The sequence below is a fragment of the Lissotriton vulgaris genome, unplaced genomic scaffold, assembly GCF_964263255.1.
Source record: "Lissotriton vulgaris unplaced genomic scaffold, aLisVul1.2 SCAFFOLD_1672, whole genome shotgun sequence".
NCBI classification, from domain to species: domain Eukaryota; kingdom Metazoa; phylum Chordata; class Amphibia; order Caudata; family Salamandridae; genus Lissotriton; species Lissotriton vulgaris.
This window is the reverse complement of record NW_028252384.1, coordinates 116,542-142,567: the sequence shown is the minus strand read 5'-3', so window position 1 is coordinate 142,567 and position 26,026 is coordinate 116,542. Positions and strand designations below refer to the sequence as shown.

Here is a 26,026-nt window from a genome sequence, read left to right as displayed (position 1 = left end):
TGCTTGTAGATCCAACAAGAGATTCATCCCAGTCACGTTGAATATGTATTTATATGGTGAATCACGTTTAGTCACAGTAAAGTGTCATTTATTGGGAAGTGGTGTGGAAGGTTAAAACTGAAAGCAAGACATTTATTAAAGCTGTGATGTGGAGACAAGTGACACTCATTTGAAGGCGGCAACTAAGGGGTAACAGATCTTTAGAAAATAAAGTTTTGGTTTAGCAGACTTTGTTACCAGTATATTTAGTTCTATTTTAAAGGTAAATAAACTAAAAAGTGTTTTACACCCAAAAGAAACAGTGCAGACAATTATTTTTTGCAGTACACTACACACCTTACGGTCTGCGTTGATGTATTTGCAGTCTTGCCTTGGATAAACACTGTCTAACACTCCTAATGAGAATTTGCCAAAATGGAAGCACATTAATAATTTGTTTATTTAGAAAATTAAGATACTCACATATGATTAAAAGGTGTTATTACTTTTATTGTAACCACACATCCTTTAAGCGTTTTCAAAAAGTTCGGACCAACTTAACCACAGCCCGATTGGTTAAAACTAGAACCTTTCTGTTCGTCACATTAAAGTGCCAATATCGCTAAAAAAATGATTAATGTTCACATGCACTACATATAAGCATTAGCAAATCACCTAGTCAGCTTTAAATTCAAGGGACCAATTAAAACCTACTACACTTATAACAGGTTCAAGGGCCAGACAGAGTATACACAATGAAAACACCACATAAAATGACAGGAGAAACAAAAGATTTATCATACAGGTGATGGTATATATTTGTAGAGTGTCCTTATGCTATTGCTCGTGTATTTGTGCAAAAACAAAACTGAGAAAATAATCAAAGAGACCACTAGTTACAGTTCCTGCTCCGGATATTTAGGCTTTTCTGAATGCCAGGTTGCTGGTAAGACTTCTCAGAATGGCAAAGTATTCCAAAAGGGGGAAAAGCTCGAGACATTAAAGAAAGACACTACCAAAAGATTATAAAGACACATGTTGAAGAGAAAACTACCTATAAATTACTTGAAACAAATCCGACTTTTCGCTCCCATTTAAATGTGGAAGAAACTCTTGGAAGAGCATTACATAGTGGATGGACAACAGGAAATAAAATAGAATGACACTATGTAATAGAAGGATCAAAATGGAAGAGTTTTACTGAAAATTCAGAATAAGCTGTGCTAATTTGGAATGCATATTTTATTTTAGAAGGAACAATCCAAACAACCAAATAATCATTTGAAGCAAGAATTTAAGGTTTGTGGCAGCCAGCAAGCGAGAGTAACTGGCAGTCTGGACCAGTGATCCAGAGCTTGTTTCTGGTGCAGAACCAACATCCCAGAAATCGTGGAAAATGTGAATTCTTATGCTTTGGTGGAACCACGGACTATCCAACAAGAAACTGAAAAGTTGCCATAAGAAAGAATCATATCTGTTACACAGATCTTTATGAGGGGGCGGGGAGGGGGGCTGATTGAAAAGGAAATCACTTTGGACGCAGCCTTGTGATATCAAACTCCCTCGATTTGTACCCGCACTGTAATCCTGTTTTGGGTAAACAGGCACTTGCACCCAAAAAGGAATTACCTGTCCCATCATTATCAAAGCCTTCGACTCAAGCAAAGACAGCAATAAAGTGACTAGCTTACAAAATGCAACATAGTCATTACAGACCATCCCTTCCTCCTTCAGTTTCTATCGTTAGTCTTTCAATCTCATTGAAATAGTTCATATGCTCTTTTATCATGTCCTACGCTTCCTGAACATCCCTTGATCTTTTCCATAATACCCTAGTAGAACGAGAGCCTTAAATTGGCATCTGGGGTTCTGCATAGCTTGTATGTAGGATTGATCAGGACATCCTCTATAGCTGGGGTTAGCTTGCCTTTTTCCAAGTAATCGCTGTTTTTTTATTTTGCCTAGGCTTCCTTTTCTCTGTTGTAAAGACTTTTTCAGGTGAGTCACTCTAATATCGTTAGTGGACAAAAACACAAAGTAATAAGGAGTTTTAGCTAGTAGGTCAACCGTTATAAAAAGGTTGCATGTTTCCCTTATCTGAACATTTGGCATTCGTCTACAAATGAACTAGAAATCCCTTTTAAATAAGTACTAAAAATAGTGGAGATCACATTGAAGGGCATAAAACGATTCATACATTTTTTTTCAATGAATGTTATTGGGTTTTGTGCAAAGGAAATGAAGAAAAACAGTAATGTGGATCTATGTCAGAGTAGGCAGGTACAGTGAATATGCTCGTACAAAATTAGATAACCACTGTAAGGGGGACAGAAGGAAAGGAAAACAAGATAATTCAAAACAAATCTTCAGTAAAGAATAAAACATCAGAATAAACAGTGGAGCAGGAGTTTTACTGCAAGATTGTTGTGCGTTTCTTGCATGGCCCATTGTCGTCTTCCCTATGTTAGCCTAGTTTTGCACGTTGCAGACCGCGTCTCCTTTATACACCTTACTATAATAAAGACGCTTGCTTTTGTGACAGACTGTATTTTCACACAGAACCTACATATGATTTTGTGTTCTGTTCTTTTCCTAGGATTTAGTCTCAACACCACAAACAAGGTCAAACAACTATGCCCCTGGTTGTTCTCTCCGTTGAGGCACCAGCACCTAGACTTAACACGAGAATGCAGCTGCTGTTTGTGAGTAAACATGTCTTGTCATATAACAGAGGACAGGTGTTTTAAAAACACACTCTGAGCGAAGGTCCTGAAGAAAGATCGCTGTGTCATCAGAGATGCAGAGTATCCACCTATGTATGCTAAGGTAGGGGTCTGCCACTAATCCCAGAAATCTTTCATATATAATCACTTAGCTTTGGTAGAAAGAAAAAGTTTAGGCTAAACTTTTTTATAACATGACAGGGATTTTATGGTACATGACTTGTTAACCATTCTAACAATATTTTTGGTATGGATTTGTTTTCTAATTGTGGCGCAAATACTGCATAGGATAGAACAATAGTTTAACTAGATATAAACTTCTTTCGTGTCTCCTGCTTATCTTATTGTGGACAAGTACAACAGAGAGCGAAAGAGTGTGTCCTGTTACCGCGATCCCTGAGAGGGTCGAGAGGGTTGTGTTCTGGGGTACCAATTCACTTGTTTCTCTTGACAGGTTAGGAAGGCAAGTGAGGTACTATAGCTAGTCGGAGTCCGGCTCATAGATACCGAGGTGGTACGTAGACTCAGTCCCTACATGCTGATGTTCCATGGTCCCAAGCATAGTTCTGTTCCTGAGCAGAATCCCTGCAACATCAGGCATGACAAACCCACATTTAAACATAACAAAATACATACTTTTGAAAAGTCAACAATCTGTTGAAGGACAAGAGAGGGTAGGAGGTCAGTTTATGTCATATTAAGGTACTCAAGGTGATGTGGTAATGGAAAAGTTGAAAAGTAGTTGTTGCGTGTCTTCCAAACAGATCTGCTCCGAGAACTCCAGGGGGAGTTTTGAAGAGTAATGTTATCGGCACCCCTTCAGTAGGCAACTCAGTTCAGCCAGGATCGAAACGAAGTAGCGCAGTATTTTTCCAGTTAGTGAGGATGGACTTACAGGCCACTGACAATAGTATGTCAACTAGGAGGCTATTGTTATGTGTCTTGAGTTATGGGTCCAGGAAGCCCTGACTAGTGTAAGGAAGCATCTTTCAGGTGTACCCCAAATAGCGTACAAATGAAATCGAATATCTGTAGTTTTTTCATGGAAATTCACAGGCGTGTGTTTTGCCATTTAAATGTATTTTAATAATGTGTCTAGTTTCTGATGGAACTCTCGATTCATACACTCTTATGCAGCAGACTTTGGGAGACATACTACAGGTATTGGGCAAGGGCAAAATTATCAGAGTGTACCATATAATGTGTAAAATTGGGCTGCTCAAGGAGTCCCAATATGCCTACCAGTTTTAGAGGGAAATATTTGAAGAAATCTACTCCAGCTATATTTCATATCTACTGCCTACGCAAATGATGCACCCTGGAAAAGACTGTCCTTGAATCCAGCAAATTGCTGAAGACACTTCTCCATTTATGGCTGTATGAAGGAGAGTGTAGATACCGATCAATACAAGAACTATCTAATCTTTATTTAATCAGAGGGTATGAAACCAAAGTTACCTATCATTCCACTTAAATATGAGCAATTACCAAGGATCTGCTGAAGACCAGGCTATAGAATAATGGCAGCTGCTTATAGATCAACTCAAAGCAATCCCTTGGAAGCAGTTAAAAGATGGGCTGTTCAACTCTTCCTGGCCTCTCTGGAACATCCAGAACTAACATGATACAGTCTCATCTCTTTGGTATGAAGTTGGGGTCTGCAGGGCAGCAGCAGGTGCAAATGAGGCCAAATGGAAGTTCTCTGGTACACCATAATCCAGTGTTGCTAGCATGATAGAACAGAAATGGACATAAATCGTTTAATCATATCTGCCCAGTTTGAAACTCAGAAGATGTAAAGAACTATTTTCTCGCCAGTTATTTCCAGAATTAACTGGACAAGTAGCCTCTTTCTTGCTGCAGCCGTAGGATCTAGAGGAGAGTAAGCATTTTACATTTCTAAATTACTCTGGTTTTTCACTGTAAGAATGAGGTCAGGGTTACTGGGACCCAGATGGCCTGTAGGATAGTCTGAGCATGGACCAGTAGCATGGCCCAGTGGAAGAGAGAAGATTACATGAAATAATTTAGATTTTTCCTCTCTTCATTTCGACCAAGTTCTTAAGGCGGGTCCATCCTCTCTTTTGCAGCTATCCAACACGTTTGTGCTATTCCTCTCAGGTTTTCAGAACATTTCTGCATTAAAGATTAATTATTTATGATTGGCTTATTTATTTTAAACAATAATTAGTAAATTAAATATTATTTTTTTATTTATTCAAAGGTAACTTATTTTCGGAATGTAAAATGCTGGCTTCCTATGCCAAATTATGGTGATGGCAACAAACAATACTCCAGGTGTGGCATTTCTTGCAAGTAAACCATATTTTTATGTAATTCCTATATCCGGATTTTTAGTCGGGACTGTTCCACCTAACAAGTCACAGCTCCTCCCCAGAAATCAATACCATATACTAAACTCTTTTATAGGGGACATACAGAAACTACAATGTTGATCACTCCCTTGTAGAACATTGGGCGCCGTTTGAGGAATACGAGGGGCTCGTTTGTCCAAGGCTGCACAGCACAGACACAGGTAAGGGTATTTAAACATCCATACCAGGCCCAAATGGCTTCTACACATATTGGGCAAAGGTCGTTGGACTGAATGATCTCCGCTACCTCCTTAGCCTTTTATCACAGAGCATCATAATGCTGGTCCCTCAAAAATCTCATAAAGGTACACATCTACGCTAGATGTACAAACCATACAAATGGTGGCTGGACCTTGCAATCCCATTGGAGTAACTAATAGAGCTAGTTCTCGCTATGAAAATAACTGCATGACTGTGGTGTTAAGATTCCTATGCCACAATCTGTTTGCACCTACAGCTGGCTTATCTCCATGATTAGGGGCTCCACCCACACAGAACTATGCAGGGAGCTACCCAGTGCCCAAAGCCACCCACGTGTTTGGTTGACTTACATTGGTAAATCAGCATGCTTGCCTAGTGGCGGATCCTCCGCCAATGCAGAGGAGCGTCGCCCTACTGCTTTAAGACCAGTAAGTAAACAGAGAGAAATCACATAAGAGGTAGGAGCACACTGTGTAAGGATCCAAAGTAGGTAAGTAGTAACAGAGCTCATAGAGGGTGCATAGAAAATGAAGAGAAGAAGAATAGGTGTAAATTACAGATTTGGTGAGTTGCACAGAGGGGGGCAGGATGCACAGAGAGGTGGTGGGAGCTGGGCCAGAAGCACTAGAAGCAGGAATTTCGAGGACGCCAACATGAGAAAGCTGCATAATGAACAATTGTGTGATTTAGGGGCCCGTTCCAAATTCATACATCAATATTTTGGGTACACACATTGTTTTGGCATACCATGGTTTAGAAGTATTGTAGAAATTCTCATTTCTTAAAACTGAGACTTAAATAGTTTTATAATTATATAAGGGAGGATAAATGCTATATAATCCTTACTGGGTGAGAAGAGGGAGACCATACAGACAAGCCAGAAAGAATAATGTACTTATAATAGGATAAAAGTAACAACTGCGTGTTTTCATGTCAGATAAGGATTTAAATTGTTTATCTATATCTTGTAGCATTGTCATGCTTTTCTGCGCAAGTATATGGGCATGTCCATATAAGGTGCAGGTTATAAAGTGGTTTAGAAATGCATCATAGTTTTACCACCCAAAATGTTTGGGTTGGGAGGAATATGCCATAATGTCCCCTGGAAGAGTCTTTCTTTCCCCCTGCCTTGTGCCAAAGTCTGCTTCTGACACGCCTTACACTGTGCACAACACTGTGTTGTGTTGAGGGGCTCTATAGAATTCCGTGTGGTGAGTCTTCTATGTGCCTGGAATGTTCTGGATTATCTCTGAAGGTAAATTCTGATGTAGCTGTTGTGAGGCCTGTTGGTGGATGGGATGGTGTTGTATACAATAAACAACTTTGAAACCTACTGTGGATCCTACTGTGCACTGCGATCTGTCTTCAAATTGGCGGCGAGCAGAGTAAGCCTTCGCAATTCCAAACATCAAAGTACTGTGGCTCTTCTCCTCAGCTGCCAAGTGATCCTCATACAATGAACCCAGAATGTCACTGATTGGAATGCTAATCCCTGTAGATGGTTTGTTTCCTCAACAGTGACCACTGGCAAACAATGCAGACACGTTGTGGTTAGCACTCTTGAGGACATCAACGGCTGGCATGGACTGTTGCCGCACTACGGCACAATGGCGTTACTTCTAGCACTCATTACATTTTGTCTGACCACAGTGTGACAACAGCTTGACTTCACAAGAGCAAATCACACAAACATCACTAGAGAATATGTTGAGCATCAACTGGGCATGTGAACATTAGAGGTTATAGCAAACGAGACGAGAAGGAGCAAACCCAGTCTACAAGAAGTCTCGTGCTCACTTTGTACATGTTCCCTTGTACTTTACACCAATGTCCCTCTTTTTATACACATGGCACTGTGTTTCAAAACATGTACTTTCCTGAAGAATTCAAGTGTTGTCACGAATCCTGTAATAAAGAAAAATATTACAACAGTGGGAAAAATCTGCTGCCAGGTTAATTTTTCTGACAAAAACGGTTATTTATTCTGTAAACTGAAAGAAAGGATTTGGAGTACGAAAGAATTTACCATTACTGTGATTTGTACCACCTTAAAAAGTTGAATATTTTTCGTGAAATTATATTTTCAAGTAACTAGAATCACTCTGCTGTCTTGTCGGACACATGAGTTACAAATGAACCAATGTTGTTGGATACCAGCGTCTTCTATGAACAAAGGTTACTTGGGTACCATGTTAGATATTGTTCTTTTTAGTGTTTGCTTAATAATATACTCTCACCAGGCAAAAAAACAATACTTCGACCATTTTCCTAAAGGACTTCCAATTAAGTGAGAAACATTGAAAAGGGTATTGACACATTATGCATGAGTTTGGATACCAACTTGACAGCTGAAAGGAACACATCTTTATTAAAGCATTGAAGGCTGTGAAAGGAAAGCAGATATTTGATCGTTCATCTGACTTAGAGGGTGAGAGGTAACTTTTATATGAATAAGAAATTTGCATGAGAAAATTTGACAAATATTTGCAGAAACGTCAGCCCTGCATTAGAACCTCACCATTTTAAAATGCATGTTCAACATGAAGGAGAGAGTGTGGAAGACTGTCACGGCATTAAGAAAAGTAGCTTCTGCCTGCATATTTGGAGCTGGCACAAAGGAGAGGAACCAGCTTATGATAAGATGTAATAATGACAAAGCTAGAGGAGAGCTCCGGCTTGTGTAGAGCAAAAGGAAGAGAGGAAGATTGCACAGAGTGAGTGCAAGAGGTTGATGTGAGAAAGAAAGATGCAATAGGGCAAAAGGCATCACATTTGAAAGGGATGTGGCAATGCCGGACACATGGCGAACAGCAAAGCATATCCTGCATTGAATGTCTGGTGTAAACATTTAATTAATAAAGTACACTATGTGAAATGCTTTTGGTATGGAAGATACAGAGTTAAGATGCAGGAAGTGAAAGAAGAATGTGAGCATATTGTACCACAAGTTTCAATGAGTCCTAGGATTTCTAAGGATGTTATCCTGTCAATAAAGTAACACTTAAAAGGATCAATGTTAACAATATCGTTCAAAAGTAACTGGATGTGAAACCGTGTGGCTACTGAGGCAGCTAATCGAGGTGAGGGAATATTTCGACTGAAATAAAATGAGAACATGGTGTACAGAAAGTATGATTTATGTCCATATGTGCAGTGTTAGCGTTCACAATTGCTTTCATTGAAAGGATTGGGGTATTGTTCTGAATCCTAATGCTATTCCTGCTCTGCATATAAACAGTGTTGACAAGAATTCAAATGTATTTGTGAAGTAGCTTCCAGAAAAGTGCAGTTCTGATGCAAGTGTCAGAGTCTATGAACACTACTGCATTTGTGTCGTGCTCACTTAAAGGGTTGGAGAAAAATGATACAACCGCTGCAAGAGTAACACTTTCTATGTACTGGGCAATCAACCGTACATTTCATGAATTTTGAGTGAAGGGTTTTTCTTTAAGGTAGTCACAGACCACTAATAACTGAAAAAAACATTTCCAAGGAAAGATCACAATCAGGTGTCCTCAGGAATTTGAAAGTAGGTTATTGGGATTGAGGATTTTGTGACTGTTGTTAAGCATAATCCTGGCGTAGAGTATAAAATGGCTGATAGGTTGCCTAGGATGGTGGATAAGAGCGCATCTGGTACAAAAAAATTAGTTAACTTTGTGGATGAGGATGTTAAATGCCTTGTACCTTTTGGAGTTATGGTGATTGAAAAGTAGAAATGGATAAGCTGAACTACAGGAAGTGCGAAAACATCTGACGGAAAGTTGGAGAAACGAAAAACAGAAAAGCAGGAACATTTTTGGCTGGTGAGAAATGAAGTGTCAGTAGTTGATAGAATATTACACACAGGAATGAGATTGGTGTAGCCAAATGGTATCAGAAAGCAACTTACTGAGTTGGCTTAATTGGGTCACCAGCAATTTTACAAAACATGGGATAGATAGATAGAGGAGTGAATTTTGGTTGCCACAAATGGATTTGTTGGTTGAAATAGACGTGAGACAATGTATCGATTGAGCACACAGTGAGAACATTATGAAAATAAGAACTTCACCAAGGTGTGTAAGACATTACCTACAAAGCCCTGGGAGGACATTTTCTTTGCCATGCTTGGACCCGTTTAGGGAGAGAGAGTTCCTCAGTATCTTCTGGTGGTGATGGATATGTATTCTTATCGGCCTGAAGTTCTAGCCGTTGCCAACCACAGCAACTGTTGTTAAGGTTATAGAACAAGTTTTATTAAGAGAACGAAATTCTAAATGCATTTTAACAGATAATGGAGTTCAGATCACCTCAAAATCATTTAATTTATTTAACATGATGAACCCTATGTGCCACCCATGTGCAACATGCATTATCCATTGGAATGAAACCTACATTTAGCTGCTGGCTATAATAAGTGAAAGCACGTTCATTGTCGTAGCTTCCCTTCACAGCTTGAAGAAATGCGCATGTTATCAGATATAAACACGGTAAGTAACCACGGGTGGGGTAGCGTGTCCAGCTCAGAATGGCTTGCAAATAATGTGAAACCAATCAAAAGAGGATTTATGAGACAGTCAATAAAGGAACCTGCAAATGCAAGCCTGTATCATCAGAACAAGCTGTGCTGCATCACAGTCACTCTTACTGGATGACCACTAGTCGTCGCGAGAGCAAATAGGCCCCTCGGTACCTTAAAATCCACCTTCGCTGCCAAATATTCCTGCACATCACCTTTCAGCCTTAAGAATGTTTTCATAGAAAAAACACACTCCTCAGTAGGAGGAAAAATACATCACATGTTTGTGAATTTGAATGAAACCGCGTGAAATTGAAGGGTTAGCATGTTTTGCATTGAGGATTAAAATTCTCCTAGAAAACAGAAAGACCATTAAAATAGACACAAGAGAACCAGATTCTAAAATCTCTCCACGTGTCAAGTATTTGGGACCTGTGCAGAAGGGAACCCATCACGTAAGCAGATACTGGACTGGCAGGCTGGGTCACAGTCAAAGTATAATTACTGATTTATGGACCCCATTCAGACTGTTTGATATTTGTGAGAAAGCTCAAAAATAACATTTCACCACAAGCCCAGGATGGAAGTGATGGGTGGGGGGTCGAGAGCGGACAATGGCGCTACAGTGATGGAGACAGGGAGAGAACAGCGATGAACAATTGTGAAGAAAGGAGAGAGAGAGAGAGAAAGATAGAAGGAGAGAGAGGGAGCGAGAGATAGAGAGAGAGAGAGAGAGAGAGAGAGAGAGAGAGAGAGAGAGAGAGAGAGAGAGAGAGAGAGAGAGAGAGAGAGAGAGAGAGAGAGAGAGAGGGGAATCGAAATGTATGGCAGTGAGAAAAATCAACAAGCACTGGCAAAGCCAGTAGGTTTAACCTCTGCAAAATCTATTGGCTTTGTCAAGGTTTCTTTTACAGGTGTTGCACAGCAGCGTGGATCCTGGCTTTAAGTAAAGGAAAAAGGTACTATAACTGCTGTGCAATATGTCTAAAAATGACGAGGAGCAAGCAACACTGGGTAGTGTGGGGGGGCAAGGGAAGAAATGAAACCGCGGGCAGCAGGGGTGGGACCAACACCAGGGTGTGTGGGAGGAGAGAGAGCAGAAATGGACAGAAGGAGGAGGTTTTGGGTGCTGGGGAAGGGGTTGAGACCGTTGAGTGCCTTGCACCCTGACCGAGTGCATGGCAAAAAGGAAAAAAAAAAAAGAGTACCTGGAGGAACGCAAGGCCAGTGGAAGGACATTGCCCACAATTAGGAAGCTGTGCTAGGTCCATGTTCCACATCAGAGAAAGGAGCCTCAGGGGAAAGCAGGAGGTGTGACAAATAATAAGCAAGAAAACAAGAGTGACAGGGAAGCCAACCAATGGTAAGTATTGGTAAGTAATGGGAGGGTTGTAAGCCCATTTTAAGCTTTTTTTTCAATAGAAGATTTCGCCAACACTGCTTACTCAGGTGAAACCTGAAAAGCAGGAATCTTGAATATTTGGAATAATGCACCAAAAGGCTTCGTATCCAAAGTCAATAAGGAAATGCGTAAGAAAAGGTATTCCTTTTAATTATTTCTTTATTTAATCAATTAAAGTTCTTTGCATCAACACACAACATCCAGCCAACGCATTCTGTTCAGTTTACGAAGACTTGGATATGAAGACTTTTGGTGCACCATTCCAAATATTCAAGATTTCTGTTCTGCGTTGCAGCTGCACCGAATGACGGCAGGTGCAGGAATTGTTGTGCACATTTGTACAAGACACAGACTTTAAAAAAACAGAACACTGAAGTGTGGCTGTGACAGTCCGCCGTAATTTTGCTTGATTGTTGCCTAAAATGCAGGGAGCAAAAGAATAAATGGAAAGTTCAAAAAGTGGAGTAAAGTAATTCTAGGAACAAAGTACCCCGTCCGCACCAAAAGCCCCTCTTGAAAATACAGAAGTCGGAGATATTTTAAGTTACCTGGGGTAACTGCACCAATATGTCTCTTAAGAATTTGTTTTATAATCCTTTATGCACATACATACTTTTATCACTCCACATTGGCCTACACCCAGACAACAGTGTCCAGGCCTACTGAGTAAACAAACAGTAGGTGGGAAAAGAAAGAACAAGTTTACCCAGTTGTGGCTGGATGCTTTGAGGCACCACCTATTCATTGGCATTTGCATGTTTATTCTAAACCACAAACCATGACCAGCATCCACTAGCGCAACCTTGACAATACAAATAGGCGAGAAAGTGGAATGCATCGAAAGCAGAAGCATATGCAGCTCCCTAAATGACACCCTTCAGTGTCCCAGAACATGCTGAGGACCAGAGCCTGTAGGGACACTGTGGATCCGAAGGCAGAGTGGTATAAGAGGGGAAAGGGGCAGGGTGACATAGGAAATAAAAGAAAGCTCCATCGTCCTGTAAGTAAAAGTATCATTTTGCATAGAGATGTGCAAGATATTTATATGATGTACTTCATTAGTTCTCTGTCTCTGGGACAGCACAGGAAGCACCTCAAGGTCAGAAGATAGACTTGATTTCCTTCTCCTTCGTAAGCCGTGTGCTTCTATAGCTCAAACCATACTTTTGTGGCTCATTTCAGTTAGGAACACATTGGATGTGCCCTACCAGCCCAATGTTTCCACTTCTAATAGAACAGAGAATGATTCATTAACCCTGCTTTTCCACACCATTTTATCTTTCCCCTTCTCCTCTCCACTTTCATCTTAGAAATGGATGTCAAGGCCTACCACCAAAGTAGAGGAAGGGCTGAAGACTCTGATGTACAACAAGCTCATAGATCAGCCAGCTTGGGGCTTCCTTCTCCTGAGGCTGATGCATATTGGAAACATTTTTACTGACCCCTCAGCAGTCGAGCTGGTGGTCTCAGCAATTTATAGGGGTATCCAACGTAGAGAGAAAAAACTGGTATCTTTGCCTTGTGCTCTAACAATCATTAAAAATAGGCATTCTATAAAGTTTGTGTGTTTGATGATGTCAGGTGGGGTTTGAGATCTACTGTGACAACATTGACCATATGTACTCCTTAAAGGAGTGCATGCAACACCACCCTCACCCAGTGGATTATATGGCGCTCTGATCCCATTCAATCATTACAGTGTTTGTTCAGTAAGTCTCCAGTACAAAGTGCCATTGCAGAAGCAGTTTGTGGTACAAAAAACAGAAGAAGTCTCATCCACTGATTCTTTTCAAAACTAGGAAAAACAATGAAAGTGCCTTTGTGCCACTGATTGGTTTAGGCACTCAGACATATGTCATTACTCAGTAAGTCATCATATATGTACTCTGTCACTCATCTTTGCATAGATCCGTCCATTCGGGGGAAGGTTTACGTTTATGCCTATTTTAGACCGATGGGTAGCGGACACGCAGTGGACGAGCGCAGCAGCTGCACTGCCAGCACGCCAAAGGCAAGCCCTTCTTCGCCCAAACATCGCCAGGCACCAGGAACTCAGCTTCTTTGACCGGAAATATTGCTACCTTGTCTAAACTATGTTACTCCTCCGCCAAACTGCACCACCTCAACGCCATAGCTAGGTATTTTGGCTTTTCATCCCAGTGTTGCACAGGTCACTTCCCTCACAACCTGGAAGGCCCGGTTTCTTGTCTATATTGTAAGCTTGCGTGTTCCTTGAGCTCCTCTTTGTTTACTACTAAAGGGCTGTGAGTTGGCTCTTCACTAGTCACCCTCAGTGGCTCAAATATCAATAGGGACTTGAGACCCGCAAATCCAATTCCTGTACGTAATTACCCTTCCCCTGCCATTCCATGCACTCTACAAGGCTTATACTGTAATATTAGATCTATGTCAAAGAACTCAACAGAACTTTGGCATCTGTTAATGTCCCTTTCTTCTGACCGGTGTTATTTAACAGAAACCTGGCTGAATGCAGCAGTTCTCCCGTGCTTCCCTTTAGCTCTCACAAAGCAGTATCAGCTACTCAAGTTGGATAGATACTCCAGACCTGAAGGAGGCGTGGCAATCGCTTTCAAAGACACAGTGGAAATAGTTGTAATTGAAACCTTTTTAGCTGAATGGGTGGAAATGTGTATTTTTAGAATCAAGCTCTTAGCCACTGACTTTTGGAAGGGTGCATTCACTTTCTTCTTCCCCCTGGAGCGTAGAATATTTTTGCCACCACTTAGTGGAGCGTATCGCTCCTCACATCCTAGCATCAAACAATTTCTTATTGCTGGGCGATTTTAATTTTCATGGTGAAAATGTTCTAAACAATGAAGTGGCCCTTTTTTTGGCTGACATGGAAATTTTAGGTCTTAAAAATGTTGTGGTGGGTCCTACTCATTCGGCCGGTCACACCTTAGAATGAATTTTTACTAATTCCCACGAGCTTAGTTGTGCACCCCCACTACCGCTCCTCTGGAGCAGACCACTATTTGATTTTACCAACTCAATTGTTTTTGGGATTTGAAAATTGATCAAATGGAATTCCCAGTAAAGATACGAGACAGTGGAAATCTGTCACTCCGATCTCCTTCGCCAAAGCTTTCTTTCCATCCGAGTCGCCCACTAAAATATGGAGACTGCTCTGGAAAATTTCCACAACTCCTTTTCCCAGACATTAGATCAAATTGCCCCTCTCAGGCAGAATCCTGCCACCCCAGCAGAAACGACGACTCCTGGTTTCAGCTGACCTAAAACGGGTGAAATCCAGAGCAAAAGGTTGAAAAGGCGTTGAAGGACAAAAGATCCCGCAGATAAAGAATAACTTGAATTGCTGTTGAAGAGCTATCACAATGGCTCGAAAAAATGTTATTATAAATAAGATCGATCAGGCAAGCAATTCCACTAAAAGTATTTTCAAAACACTTAATGTTTTTATTGAGCCTCGTGCTTGCACATGTGTGATCCCGGGTTCATAAGAGTTATGTTACTCATAAGCCAATTTCTTTGACGAGTAAATAAACAATATCTATGTGAATTCCCCTCCAACGTGGAGCCAATCGGACAATCTTTCTGGTTTTAGTCAGCCTTCTCCCATGGCCATTTTTCAAAAGAAGAGTTTTTTTATCCTTGTACTTTGGAGCAGACCCAGAGGCTGGTAGACTGCCAAATCCGAATCTCCACTGGATCTGTGCCCTCCCAGTATTCCGGGAAGTCTCTCTAACCGAATTGCTCCTACCATTATGTCCTTTTTTAATCTCTCTATGGACTCAGGCACTTTGACAGATGATAGGAACTGAGGCTATGTTTCCTCCATCCTAAAAAAGCCTAACGCTGTCCCTAATAATCCCTCTAATTACCGTCCTATCTCACAACTCCTTCTCCTCAGAAAAACTTTGGAGAGCATCATAAAAACGCATCTGCCCACATTCCTGGAAGAAAACAGGCTCATTGATCCATCTCAGGCAGGTTTCAGAACATGCCACAGTACAGAGACTGAGCTCGCCTCTGTGACTGATACCATCAGATCTTCCTTAGATGTGGGGACATCAATAATGCTTGTGCTCTTGGACCCAACTGTGGCCTCCAATACAGTCTCCCATGATATTATAATTTGCAGGCTGCACGACATTGGGGTCCATGGCAAAGCTCTCCAATGGTTCATTGATTTCTTGAACGATCGCACTCAACCATCTTTCTGAAGCCCTATAAATCAGACTCAATGTTGGATGGAAAAGGGGTACTGCAGGGGGCCATACTAAGCCCTACATTATTTAACATCTATGTTGCCTCTCTGGCACAAATCGTTGAGGCATGTGGTTTTGAGACAACATTTTATGCCGATGACACACTGTTGGTCATCTCCTTTGGTCCCGATTTGGACGGTTTAAAAGCTCGCTTCGCTGACTGTATGAGGAGGGAAGCTTCATGGATGTCCAAAAAATTGCTTGCAATTAAATGGAGAAAAGACCTAAATACTTCTATTCGGGAAAGCTGAACATCTACGGAAGTCAGATTGGTAGCCAACCGAACAGGGACTTGCCCCACCCCCAAAATAAGTAGTTAAAAACTTTGGTGTCAAGCTGGACACTTCTCTATCCATGAAAGAACATGTCTCTACCTTATGTGGAACCTGTTTTGCCACCATGCAACTACTGAAAAAAGCATTTCCTTGGCTCCCCTCTACTTCTAGAGAAAAACCCTAGTTCAAGCCTTAATCACTAGTCGTCTTGACTACGGAAATGCCCAACTTGTTGGCGCTGAGACCTTACTGTCTAAACTGCAGGTGTTGCAGAATACTGCAGCTAGACTTGTGTGCAATCTCCAGTCCGGTTCACCCTCTGCTCCAATACTACACTCTGCATTGGCTACCTATCATCCCCTTCCGTGCTCCCAACGGCCGATGGGATCACTCCCTCCCTGGTGCTGCGAACGGCCAACGGCCATCGCAGCCCCGCCCAGTCTTTGGAAACCCCTACCGCGGCGGAATTGCCGCTGCGGTTAAGGCGTTAAGAAAAGGCTCATCTTTAAGATGTGCTGCCTTACTCATAAATCCTTGAATGGCAATGCTCCAACCTACCTACAAAATAGACTCAGATACTATCTTCCAACCAGATTGCTTAGATCCACCGCCAAAGCCCTGCTTCAAATTCCACGGATCCGTATCTCCAGATTTGGCAGGAGGTCTTTCTGCTACCTGGCCCACTTTTACTGGAATAAACTTCCCCAATTAATTTGTTTGTATACAGAGCTAGGAATATTTTTTTAAAATTCTTAAAAACGTGGCTGTTTTAGTTAGTGTTCGTTAGACTTGTACTTCAGCTGAAGTTCCGAGATATTCCTCTGGTGGTAGTTCGTTGCGATATATTAAGTGATGTTAATATAACATAACATTCATCCATCCAAGGATTCATTCTTGCATTCACCCTCCGACACAAACTCAATAGAATACACAAACACACACTCAATGACATATGCAAAATATATTAGTAGTACAAGTATAAAAAGCTAAACATGTGGTCTATACAAGAAAGGTATACGCTTCCAATAACAAAACTAAACATAGCAGCGGGTGTCCATCTTCAAGAGGTATTGTACATAGTCTATCATTGTTTTGAAGCTTTAGAACCTAGGTGCTGGCCATCTAGGAATCGTAAAACAATAATACACTATCGATATAAGCATTCCCCCTGGTTAGGAGGAAGTGGCCATGGGGGATGCAGTGCACTGCAGATGAAATGAGCTGCAAGCAAGTGACCCATTAGCATTGCACAGAGCTGCAATTAAGAAAAAGAAATTTAAAATAGCAAAAGCAAAGAAATTAAAGGGAAACTATAAGAGGTGAAAAATGAAAACTAAAGGACTGAGCAAACAGCCCTGACACAGCAGCACACTTATTTATAGGTGAATGTGCACATAAGATCAAAAACTACCATCAGTCAAAGGGCAAGACAGCCACTGACAGATGTGGTCTGAACCAATAGCCCATGCAATACGTTGTCATTAATGGAAGCAGAGTGTTAATGACACCTAGAAAGACCAATGGCAGAAGAAGACTCACCAAAGGCCATCTATGATTACATATATATGAATTATGTAATGATTTTTAATTACAAGATGATCCTGGTAAACAGCTAAGCCTGCCAGGCTTTCTGAACAGTTTCTAGCAAGGATTATTAGAGTGGAAATCTTCGATCCGTAGGGTTTGTCAGTCGGGGCAACCAACACCTAAATCATTTGCTCTAAAGGTAATCTGTGAGATTTCATGAAAAAATACCTGTCTATTATAGGCTTTAATAGAGAGTAATCACATTCCATTCTTAAATACGTATGGACTTTAACTTGTGCTTTCCACAATTAGTATCTCAGGCCTACTGACTTTATTGCAAATTTTCTTTAAAACACTTATCCCTAGAACCTTCATCATTGGCTTGTCACCAAAATCAACGCAGACCTACTGTGTTGGTTATGAGCTTTCCCACAAGACATCTATCCTGTGTACTGTAAAAAAAATATATAGATATGTAAAATATTACAATTGTCAAAACAATATAGATTTCCTACTAATAGAGCCCAATAAGGATCACCATAGTGCAATTCTTCTATTTCCATGGTTTGTATGGTGGGTCACCAAAACCTTTGCCTAATACAGTAATCTGCACAATTCTGTGCAATAAAATTTTAGGCTGGGGTTAAATTTAAATTATGATGGCATAATTTGCATAATCCGTAAATTGCAGACCTACTGCTCGTAAGTCTGTCACCCTAGGCACTGGGTTGATGCTGAACTTTATTCAGCCCGCAATTCATTCGTACTTCCATTCAATTCACTTATACTCCTTATTTTCATCAATGTTCAGTTTATTCTTCAATCATGATTTTCTGATTATAAACATGTTTCATTCACATGATTTCATCTTGCTGTTCCAAATGTATATGTACATATCCCAATGCATTTCGGTGCTCTCTGCACCTTCATCAGGGAACAATCTGCAATTAATAAACAATCATAAACACCCATAGTATTTCAACTTGACCTTTTCATATGTACTGTTTATGCTCTTGACAATGATACCTTTAACCTATGTTACACGCTCGCCTATGTGAGGTTTTACTCCTCCGCGCATTGCATTTTCTGTTTGAGAAAAATTCTCCTGATGTCTGTAAATATATCCCTCAGGTTCTTAGTCTGTTTAATAGTTGCTACCAACATTATTGCATTATCAATCCGCTAAATTCGAGGATAAATGCTATCTCTATGTCACTGCGCCATTATCTGCTTGTGGTTCGGTGACTTAAAAAGCTCCACGTCTATGCCTCTGTTCGTGAAATAAAATAATTTGCATAATGTCTGTAATTTTTAGATATGCTCGTTATACGAAATTTCTGAAATTATGCCTAGTAAGGATCGTAGTGCATATCTTCTATCCCGATGATTTGTTAGGTTGGTCACCAGAGCCCTTACCTACAATCTTAATCTGTGAGAGTTCACGTAACAAAAAACGTGTCTGTAGTCTTTAGATACAGAGTTATAAAAATCCACCTTTAAATGCCTATTGATTTTCACAAATAGTTCTCACAATAAATGCCCTTTTCGCAATATTCTGTAATAACCCCATCTTTGGCTTGCACCATTACAAGCGCAGTCCTGCTGTATTAAGTATAAGCCTTGCCACCTGACGTCGCTTACAGCCGCAAGATCCCGGTCACACTACATCAGGGGTTCTAGGAGGCTGGGGGTACAGAGTGCCTGATTTCCACACACACAATGACACATTGATGGAAGGTGTGGTCGTCCAGGGATTCCCCCCATGCACAAGGTAGTCTGGAGCCACGAGGTCTAGGTTAACTGAGCCCGGGGTGGGAGGGACGGGGAAGAGAGCGGGAACATTAATAAACGCCATGTATATTCAAGAGGAGGAGATAATACGACGTTATTTGTGGATTCTATACAATGTTTCTACATATTTGACATGCCAATAAAAACATATATGGAATAAAGTATAAGCTTTGCCACACATCAAGAAGTGGAATGCAAGCACTCTTTAGCGGCTGTACATAACTTCAAGCCAGTCAAATCCTGTACTCAGGACAACCAACTTGAGGGTGGAGCCTCAGCTCTTTTCTATGTAGTACTCTGAAAGCCCTTTTTCACAAGGTGGTAAAGAAGGCGGAGGGTAATGTAATGCATATATTTTTTTGTGAAATAAAGGAACATCCACATTTATTTATTGAATCGAACAAAAGGGTGATGCAATTGTTTTTTTTGTTACCTCATATAATTAAAGACTTAAATGACGCAACTAGGACAAAAGCTTCCATAGGAGGAGGGCTCGACCAATAGGCAGGTGGTACCAAACTAGAAGAAAAGAGCCTTTATGGAGGGGTCCTGTACAGAGCTACATATCCCATGAAGATGTCCAGGGCCGGTCCTAGGCATGGGCGGTATGGGCAGCTGCCCAGGGCCTCGCACTCAGGGGGGCCCCCCGCAGACCGCAGTGAAAAGTCACAGGGCCGCCGGCCGCCCACATGAACAGGGGCGTAACAAAGGCCCCCGCAGCCCTCTCAGTGCGGGGGGCCTAGCTCTCCTGGGGGCCCCTCACGCTCCCCTGGCAAGCCTCTTCACGAATTAAATGGCCGACTGGCGGCCTCTTAACATAATGGTGTGCACGCACTCCTCGAGGGGCGGGTGGGGGGGCGCCAGGGGCCCCTTCACACTCGGCAAGCCTCATGAATTAAATGGCCTCTTAATATAATGGTGCACATGCACTCCTCGGGGGGCCCGCTCCAGGTCTCCCTCGCTCAAGGGGCCCCCTTCATACTACTCCGCAAGCCACAGAGGGCTCCAGCTCTTAATTAATTAAATGGTCGCAGTTGCACACGCAGCAGTGGGAGGGGAGGGGGAGGGGGGGTCGGTGCGGCCAGGCCTCTGAATCTTTAGGGCCATAATGACTTATCAAGTGAATAAGGGTGGCAACAAGACAACCTGCAATATATATGTGCCTTTGTTTTAATAATATTATTTATATTGAAAAACGTGTTTGTGTTACACGCCAACTCTTCACGCGTTATCCTGCGTGATGTGTAAATAGTGAACTGGTGGGGGCGGCCAGGCAATGAAGTGATTTGCTCAAGCAAGGTCCACACATACACGAAATGGTGCACGGGCCCCGGCCAGGCCGCTGACTGAGGCTCTTTATTCATTAATTTTACACTGTGGTGGGTGGGGGCGCCCATTTGTCTGCTCAGTCTTCAGGGTGGGGCAGGGGCTGATGACCGATGCCATTTGAATTTGTCAGACATGCGCATTGCAATTAAAAGTGCGCTTAGACTTGTGAGCCTGAGGTGAGGGAGGCATCCAGGACCCAGCCACGCCACGCCTACCACCAGAGACTGAAAAGGACCATCACCGGCCCGGGAATAATTTAAATTCTTACTAGCCCCTGCTGCCCTGCTAACTTCTTTGCCCTGCCTTTTGTGCTGCCTGCTCGTGTCTGCCTCTCAGTCTGAAGCTGCTGGCCAGCCCTCAGGTCAGGTGAGTGAGTCTGTCCGAGGCAGGAGAGGGGCCCCCGCGCTCCAGGGCCCCATCACTCAGCAAGCCTCTTTTACTATTCATTATGAATTCAATTGTGTGCACGCCCGCCACTCTGCCCCTTACAATAAATTAAATGGTGCGCACGCATGGAAGAGGCTGTTCGAGGACGACCCAGGTTGTAAGCACCTCTCAGCACTGCAACTGTGCCCCTGTGTATGTCGTGCGGGCTAACGCGTTGGTAAATATATAGAAATACATATTCCTGAAAAGCAATCGCCATATGTTTGTTTGCAGATCTGTTTAAAACGTCGTTTGTTGGAATTAATTGGGACATAAATGTGAAAACAAATGTAGTTGTTTTCAATGACTTAAGAAAGGAGGCAGTTTATTTTACACATTTCTCACCACCTGCATGCAGGTGGTAAACAACTATTGCATTAAATCAGTCACTAGTGTGAAGAGACTACTGTGCATGTAACTCCTTGCCTGCTGAAGCGTCGCCTGTTTGCATTTCTGCTATTTTTTCAAGTGACAGACCGAGTCAGTGGAGTGAAATCACGTGTTGTGAAGACCCTATGTAACACTTCGGCCTTGTGTTGTGCCTCTGAAAGACCAATACTAAAAGACTGGGACAGAGTCAGCTGTTCAGCCTGACAATTAGATTCTCTGCGCCCAACCCCACATCTGGCTATAGAAAACACACTAAGACAGCTTGCCTGCAGTCACAGTGCAGAGAATAATTCTGACAAATGGGTGCTAACATTTGACTTTGAAAAATAGGGTTTGCAGAGCCACTACACTTTGTTATAAAAGATAATGCTGAAGCGTAGTCCATTTGCATTTCTGCCATTTTTTTCATGGCTCGGGCACATTATATGTTAATTTACTCTCCATATGGCAGGCCCGTGATCGGCAGCTGCCTGCAGCCAGTGGGGTACCAGTCCGATCATGACTCAGAAGTTCTGCATTGGCATGGCTGCAGGCGTGGCTCCTGGTAGAGGCCCAGGCTGTGACAAGCGTGTGTGTTTACATTCTGGCCACCTTAAGTTTCTGTCTCAAAACTACATGAGGGTAATTTTAACAGGTTCTGACAATTTTGGCTATGTTGTATGGGTGATTATTGAGCCGGCCTCAGCCTGTGAGGATAATGGAAAATGGTGCTCAGCCTGTCTGCCTGCGAGTCAGCTGACTGACACTGTGTGACAGGCAGCTGAGATACCTGGATCCCTGTGTAACTTGTCTTCTTCATGTTGAAGCCTCACACATCCATCCTGTTAGGCCGGGGTCCCATGTTACATGGACAGAGAGAGGCCCTGGAGTCCTGATGTTCTCCTGATTGATTGCTGGCAGTTAGGGGGCCATAGGCTGGCAATGATTTATGGTGCTTTGCTGTAGTTTTAACTTTTTGTTGGAGTTTCTTGTTGCTCAAATCTGTATAATTTCAGATATTTTTGTTTCCCTGTCTTCATTGCTTCATTTTGCTCGCGAGAAACTGTCACTCATAGTCATTGAAATGTCACTCATAATTACACTGAAATTATGAAAATGTCACACATAGCAATTTTAAATCTTGGCAACTATGCGTAAGACATCACTCTGAGTGCATGTCACAGAAGAGGTACGCAGTAGGCAGTTGTGTGTCCGATGGGTGCTATTGTTCTTTGAGTTGAAAGGCACAAGTTTCGCTATGGTGGCTCCGATAGATAGGGAGCTGAAAAAGGTAACATCCAATTATATAACTCTATATTTTAGTTTCAGGTTCAAATGGCCGAAAGTACATTCAATCCTAAGTACCACGACTGTAGCTTGATCCAGGCACAATATCACTTGTATGTACCTTTATACCCAAACCAAGAAGATATGCCTGCATATTATAACCAATACTCCAGTTTGCCATACGTAAAACCCAGTGACGAAGGACACAGGCCATATTATTTGCTAAGCCCTCCCCATCATTCAATCAAAAAGCATCTCCTTGTGCCCCACATGTCTGTATGTATATCCACCCCATGCCCCTCTATTCCCTGTTGTGCCTGAAAGAAGGCACATGACCTAACACTGATGAAGCCATTCATCAGTGACAGCTCTCAGCTACTCACACTCACGCATGTTGGACAGTGTGTAACTGCGCAGTTTTCGGCAGCTATGCCCCTCTGCCTTATAGTTGTGCTGTAATGCTTAAAGGATAGACATGCCTATGTTCCTTGCACTCTGTTCCGAAGCAGAGAGTCGGTTGCAATCTGGTGTGCAGGTATCCCAGACAAACTTTACTTTATCTTTGCCCGAAGAGCAGCCCTCTGGGCCAAACGTGTTTCTGTTCCTATTCTTGAACAGGACACCTATCTGGTAGAGTAATTTAACTGAGAAGGAGACCATGTTCCTTGGCTTACAAACAGAACATAATGGGGACTTATATGCAGGGCTTTCAGTGGACCAGGTCTTACCAGTGCATAGCAATGGCAGTTCTTATATGCAGGTGCCAAGACGGGTCTCCCTTTTTTGCACTCACCATGAAAAAAATACATCTTACCTCTGCAGCAGTACCACCCATTATTGCCTTTGATGTAACTTCACAGAGACTCGTTATAGTTCTCTCCCAGCCTTACTATTTCATAACTAAAACATTTTTAGTAACTTTTGATCCGTTTGAGCTATAAACAATTTATTAGTAAAAATCATCAGATTATGCAGCAGATGATGTATTATGTGGCAAATATGCATACTGGGAGTTGTAGTTTCACACTGTCCAATAAAGGTTGGGCTTTGAAAGAGGTAAAAGGAGGGGGAAAAAAGCCACTGTTCAACTCTGGTCCATTTGTGTTAGCAAGCGGCTAATTTCTTGAACAAGTTTATAAATGGTGGACGTATGATCATATGGGCAACTGCTGTTTTCCACGATCAGCCCCTTACCATAACTAACTTTCCATTCCATCTAACTAACAACACTGCCATGAGCAAGCTAAGTATGTCTGTTTGTAATGCACACTTGTATATGGCTAGAAATACAATTGTTAAATGTGGAACCTTATGATATTTTGGACTATTAAACCATATATACTTGGTGGGAGTGATGCCATTTAATAGGACGGCACTCAAGAGGCCAGTGGGGTGGGAATGGTGACAGGTGAACCAGGCCCTAAAGGCTGGCCCGACAGGTCAGTGCATTGGTTGTATTTTTTTTGGCTGTTTGTAGGCCGATTTTATTTGCTGGTGGGCTGTGCCAATACTGGTCTGTGGTTTTTTGGCTATTTGCGGACTGATTTTATTGGCTGGTGAACTGGTTTTTATTGTTAATTTATCTGATATTACTACAAACATGCTGCAAGTCCAACTAATCATTAAAGCAGCAGGCAAGTGTTACACTCGAGAGCCAAAACATAATAAATAAAAACTTGACTTGAAACTTCTAGTTACACTCATGGATATTTGCTCACCTGTTTTCCATCCCCTCTACTTTTTGTCCAGGTTACTGATATCTACATTAGTTTGCTTCAGTGATGCCAAATAAGATCAATAGTGCTGCAAAGTCACTTTCTGTCCTGTCACTTCTTGTGACGCAATATGCAATTAGAGGGGCCTCGCATCTTCCCTTTCGCCCAGGGCCTCAGAAGGCCTAGGACCGGCACTGAAGATGTCCTGTACATAATACAATCCCCAGTGAATTCCCCCCCCCCCCCCCCCTCCGTCTTGGAGAAATCTCCCCGCCCCCCAGATGTCCTCAAAATACCCCCTTGGCGGCCTCACCTTCCACGCTCTCGGTTTTGCTGCTCCGTGCAGCCAGAGACCACCATCCACCGTGTGCCTGCCCGGGAACTGCCTCTCTGAGCATCCCGGGGTGCTTCCCAGCCTGGACCTGTTGCTTGTGTATTGTTAGACCAGAGTTATGTGGGAAAAGTGAGTCACACAGAGGCGGACTGCCATCCAAACAGACTGCCTCCCGGGTTGTAAACAACGTCGAACAAAGAACGGGCGAGCTAGCGAGAGCTGCAGCAGGGCCTGTTTGTATGTCCCGTCGATGCACTGACTGGTCTGCCCGCTTACGGGAAGCTCGAACTGATGTGCTTAGCCTGTGGCTTGGCGGGGATCTGGGGGTGGGAGGAGGGTGGGTATAGGCGGCGGAGGCTGGTAAGAGTCGTGTGTTTTGTGTGCGTTTGTCTCATATACCACCATAGGTGGCTCAGTGGACAAATATTCTCTCCCCAGGGTTCTGCGTTTTACCACAAAGTTACATCATCAAATCAGGGTGTGTCTACTGAGCCTTCAATCCTTCTGAAGCCGATAGAATAAGATGCTTGTTTCCCCAACTGAATTGTACTGCTATTCAGCTTCAAGAGATGAACGTGCACTTGTCATACAGGTGGGCGAGCAACTGAAAGTTCGAGCCTGGCTCGAGCCAGATGCCGGTCTCCGGCTCAGTTCTTGGTTCTCTTTGATCCTCGAGCCCAAAACAATGCCGCGCCGTGGTGTGGCTTCTGCCACCAGGCTCTAACCTCACGCGCCAAGAAGTGAACACAAGGCAGTGACCTTCGATGCAAAACGAGCGAGAGAGCGAGAGGCCTGCTCATTGACGTTGTCCACAATGTGGAGCCAAAAAATCCTGCTTCAATACCAGCTTCCTCGCTTCACCAAATTGTGTGACCCTTGACAAATATTTTATTTGACCAAACCTTCTTTTCCTTCATTGTCACTTATGAGAAGACCTTCAAATAGGTGAGCCTGCAGGCCACAAAAACTTCGTGTTTGATGTAATGCCCTGTTGTGTTGCTGCATGACGATAGAAATCTATGACACATTTAGGCTGCAAGTGACAGATGCTTTGCCTCTTAGTCCACCAGTGGCATTGTCGGTAAAATAGGGACATGAACACATCTACTTGCATGTTTAAAAGCGATCACTGCTAATTAAAGCCTGTCACTGGAGTGATGTCATCTAACGTGAAACACATTTCCACGTGTTAATGAAGTGTAGTTGTTTGAATTATGCAGTGACTATCATATATTTATAGGATGTTTATTGCATCATTTACACGCAATAAAAAAGGCAGGCTCGGCTCATGCCGAGCACGGGCTCTAGGAGCCAAGCCAGACCCCTGGCCCACCCCTCCCTGTTAATGTATTGGCTCGTCCACCCCTAGCTTTACAGAGGCTCATCTGCGTGTATGTTGCTGTTGCTGGCACCTGTCCTGGAAAGTTTTGCACCTAAGTTCTATATTAATGACGCTTTGCAAAAACATTTGCACTTTTAAAAAGACAAAACAATGGGCTTTGTCAATGCGTTTTACTTAAAGAGCTCAACCCTGCTGGTGTT

The 26,026-nt window shown here is 42.5% G+C and overlaps 1 protein-coding gene across 2 annotated transcripts in view; it reads right to left on the bottom strand.

Moving 5' to 3' along the window:
- LOC147662579 (uncharacterized) overlaps positions 1–24,554 on the bottom strand; it is a 192,744-nt gene extending 168,190 nt beyond the window's left edge. For both annotated transcript variants that reach the window (XM_086951066.1, XM_086951067.1), the window contains exon 1: positions 24,464–24,554. In XM_086951066.1, the coding sequence (XP_086807192.1) occupies positions 24,464–24,510 (47 nt within the window). In that variant the 5' untranslated portion in view covers positions 24,511–24,554. The remainder of the gene's footprint in view (positions 1–24,463) is intronic.
- Between the last annotated feature and the right edge of the window lie 1,472 nt (positions 24,555–26,026).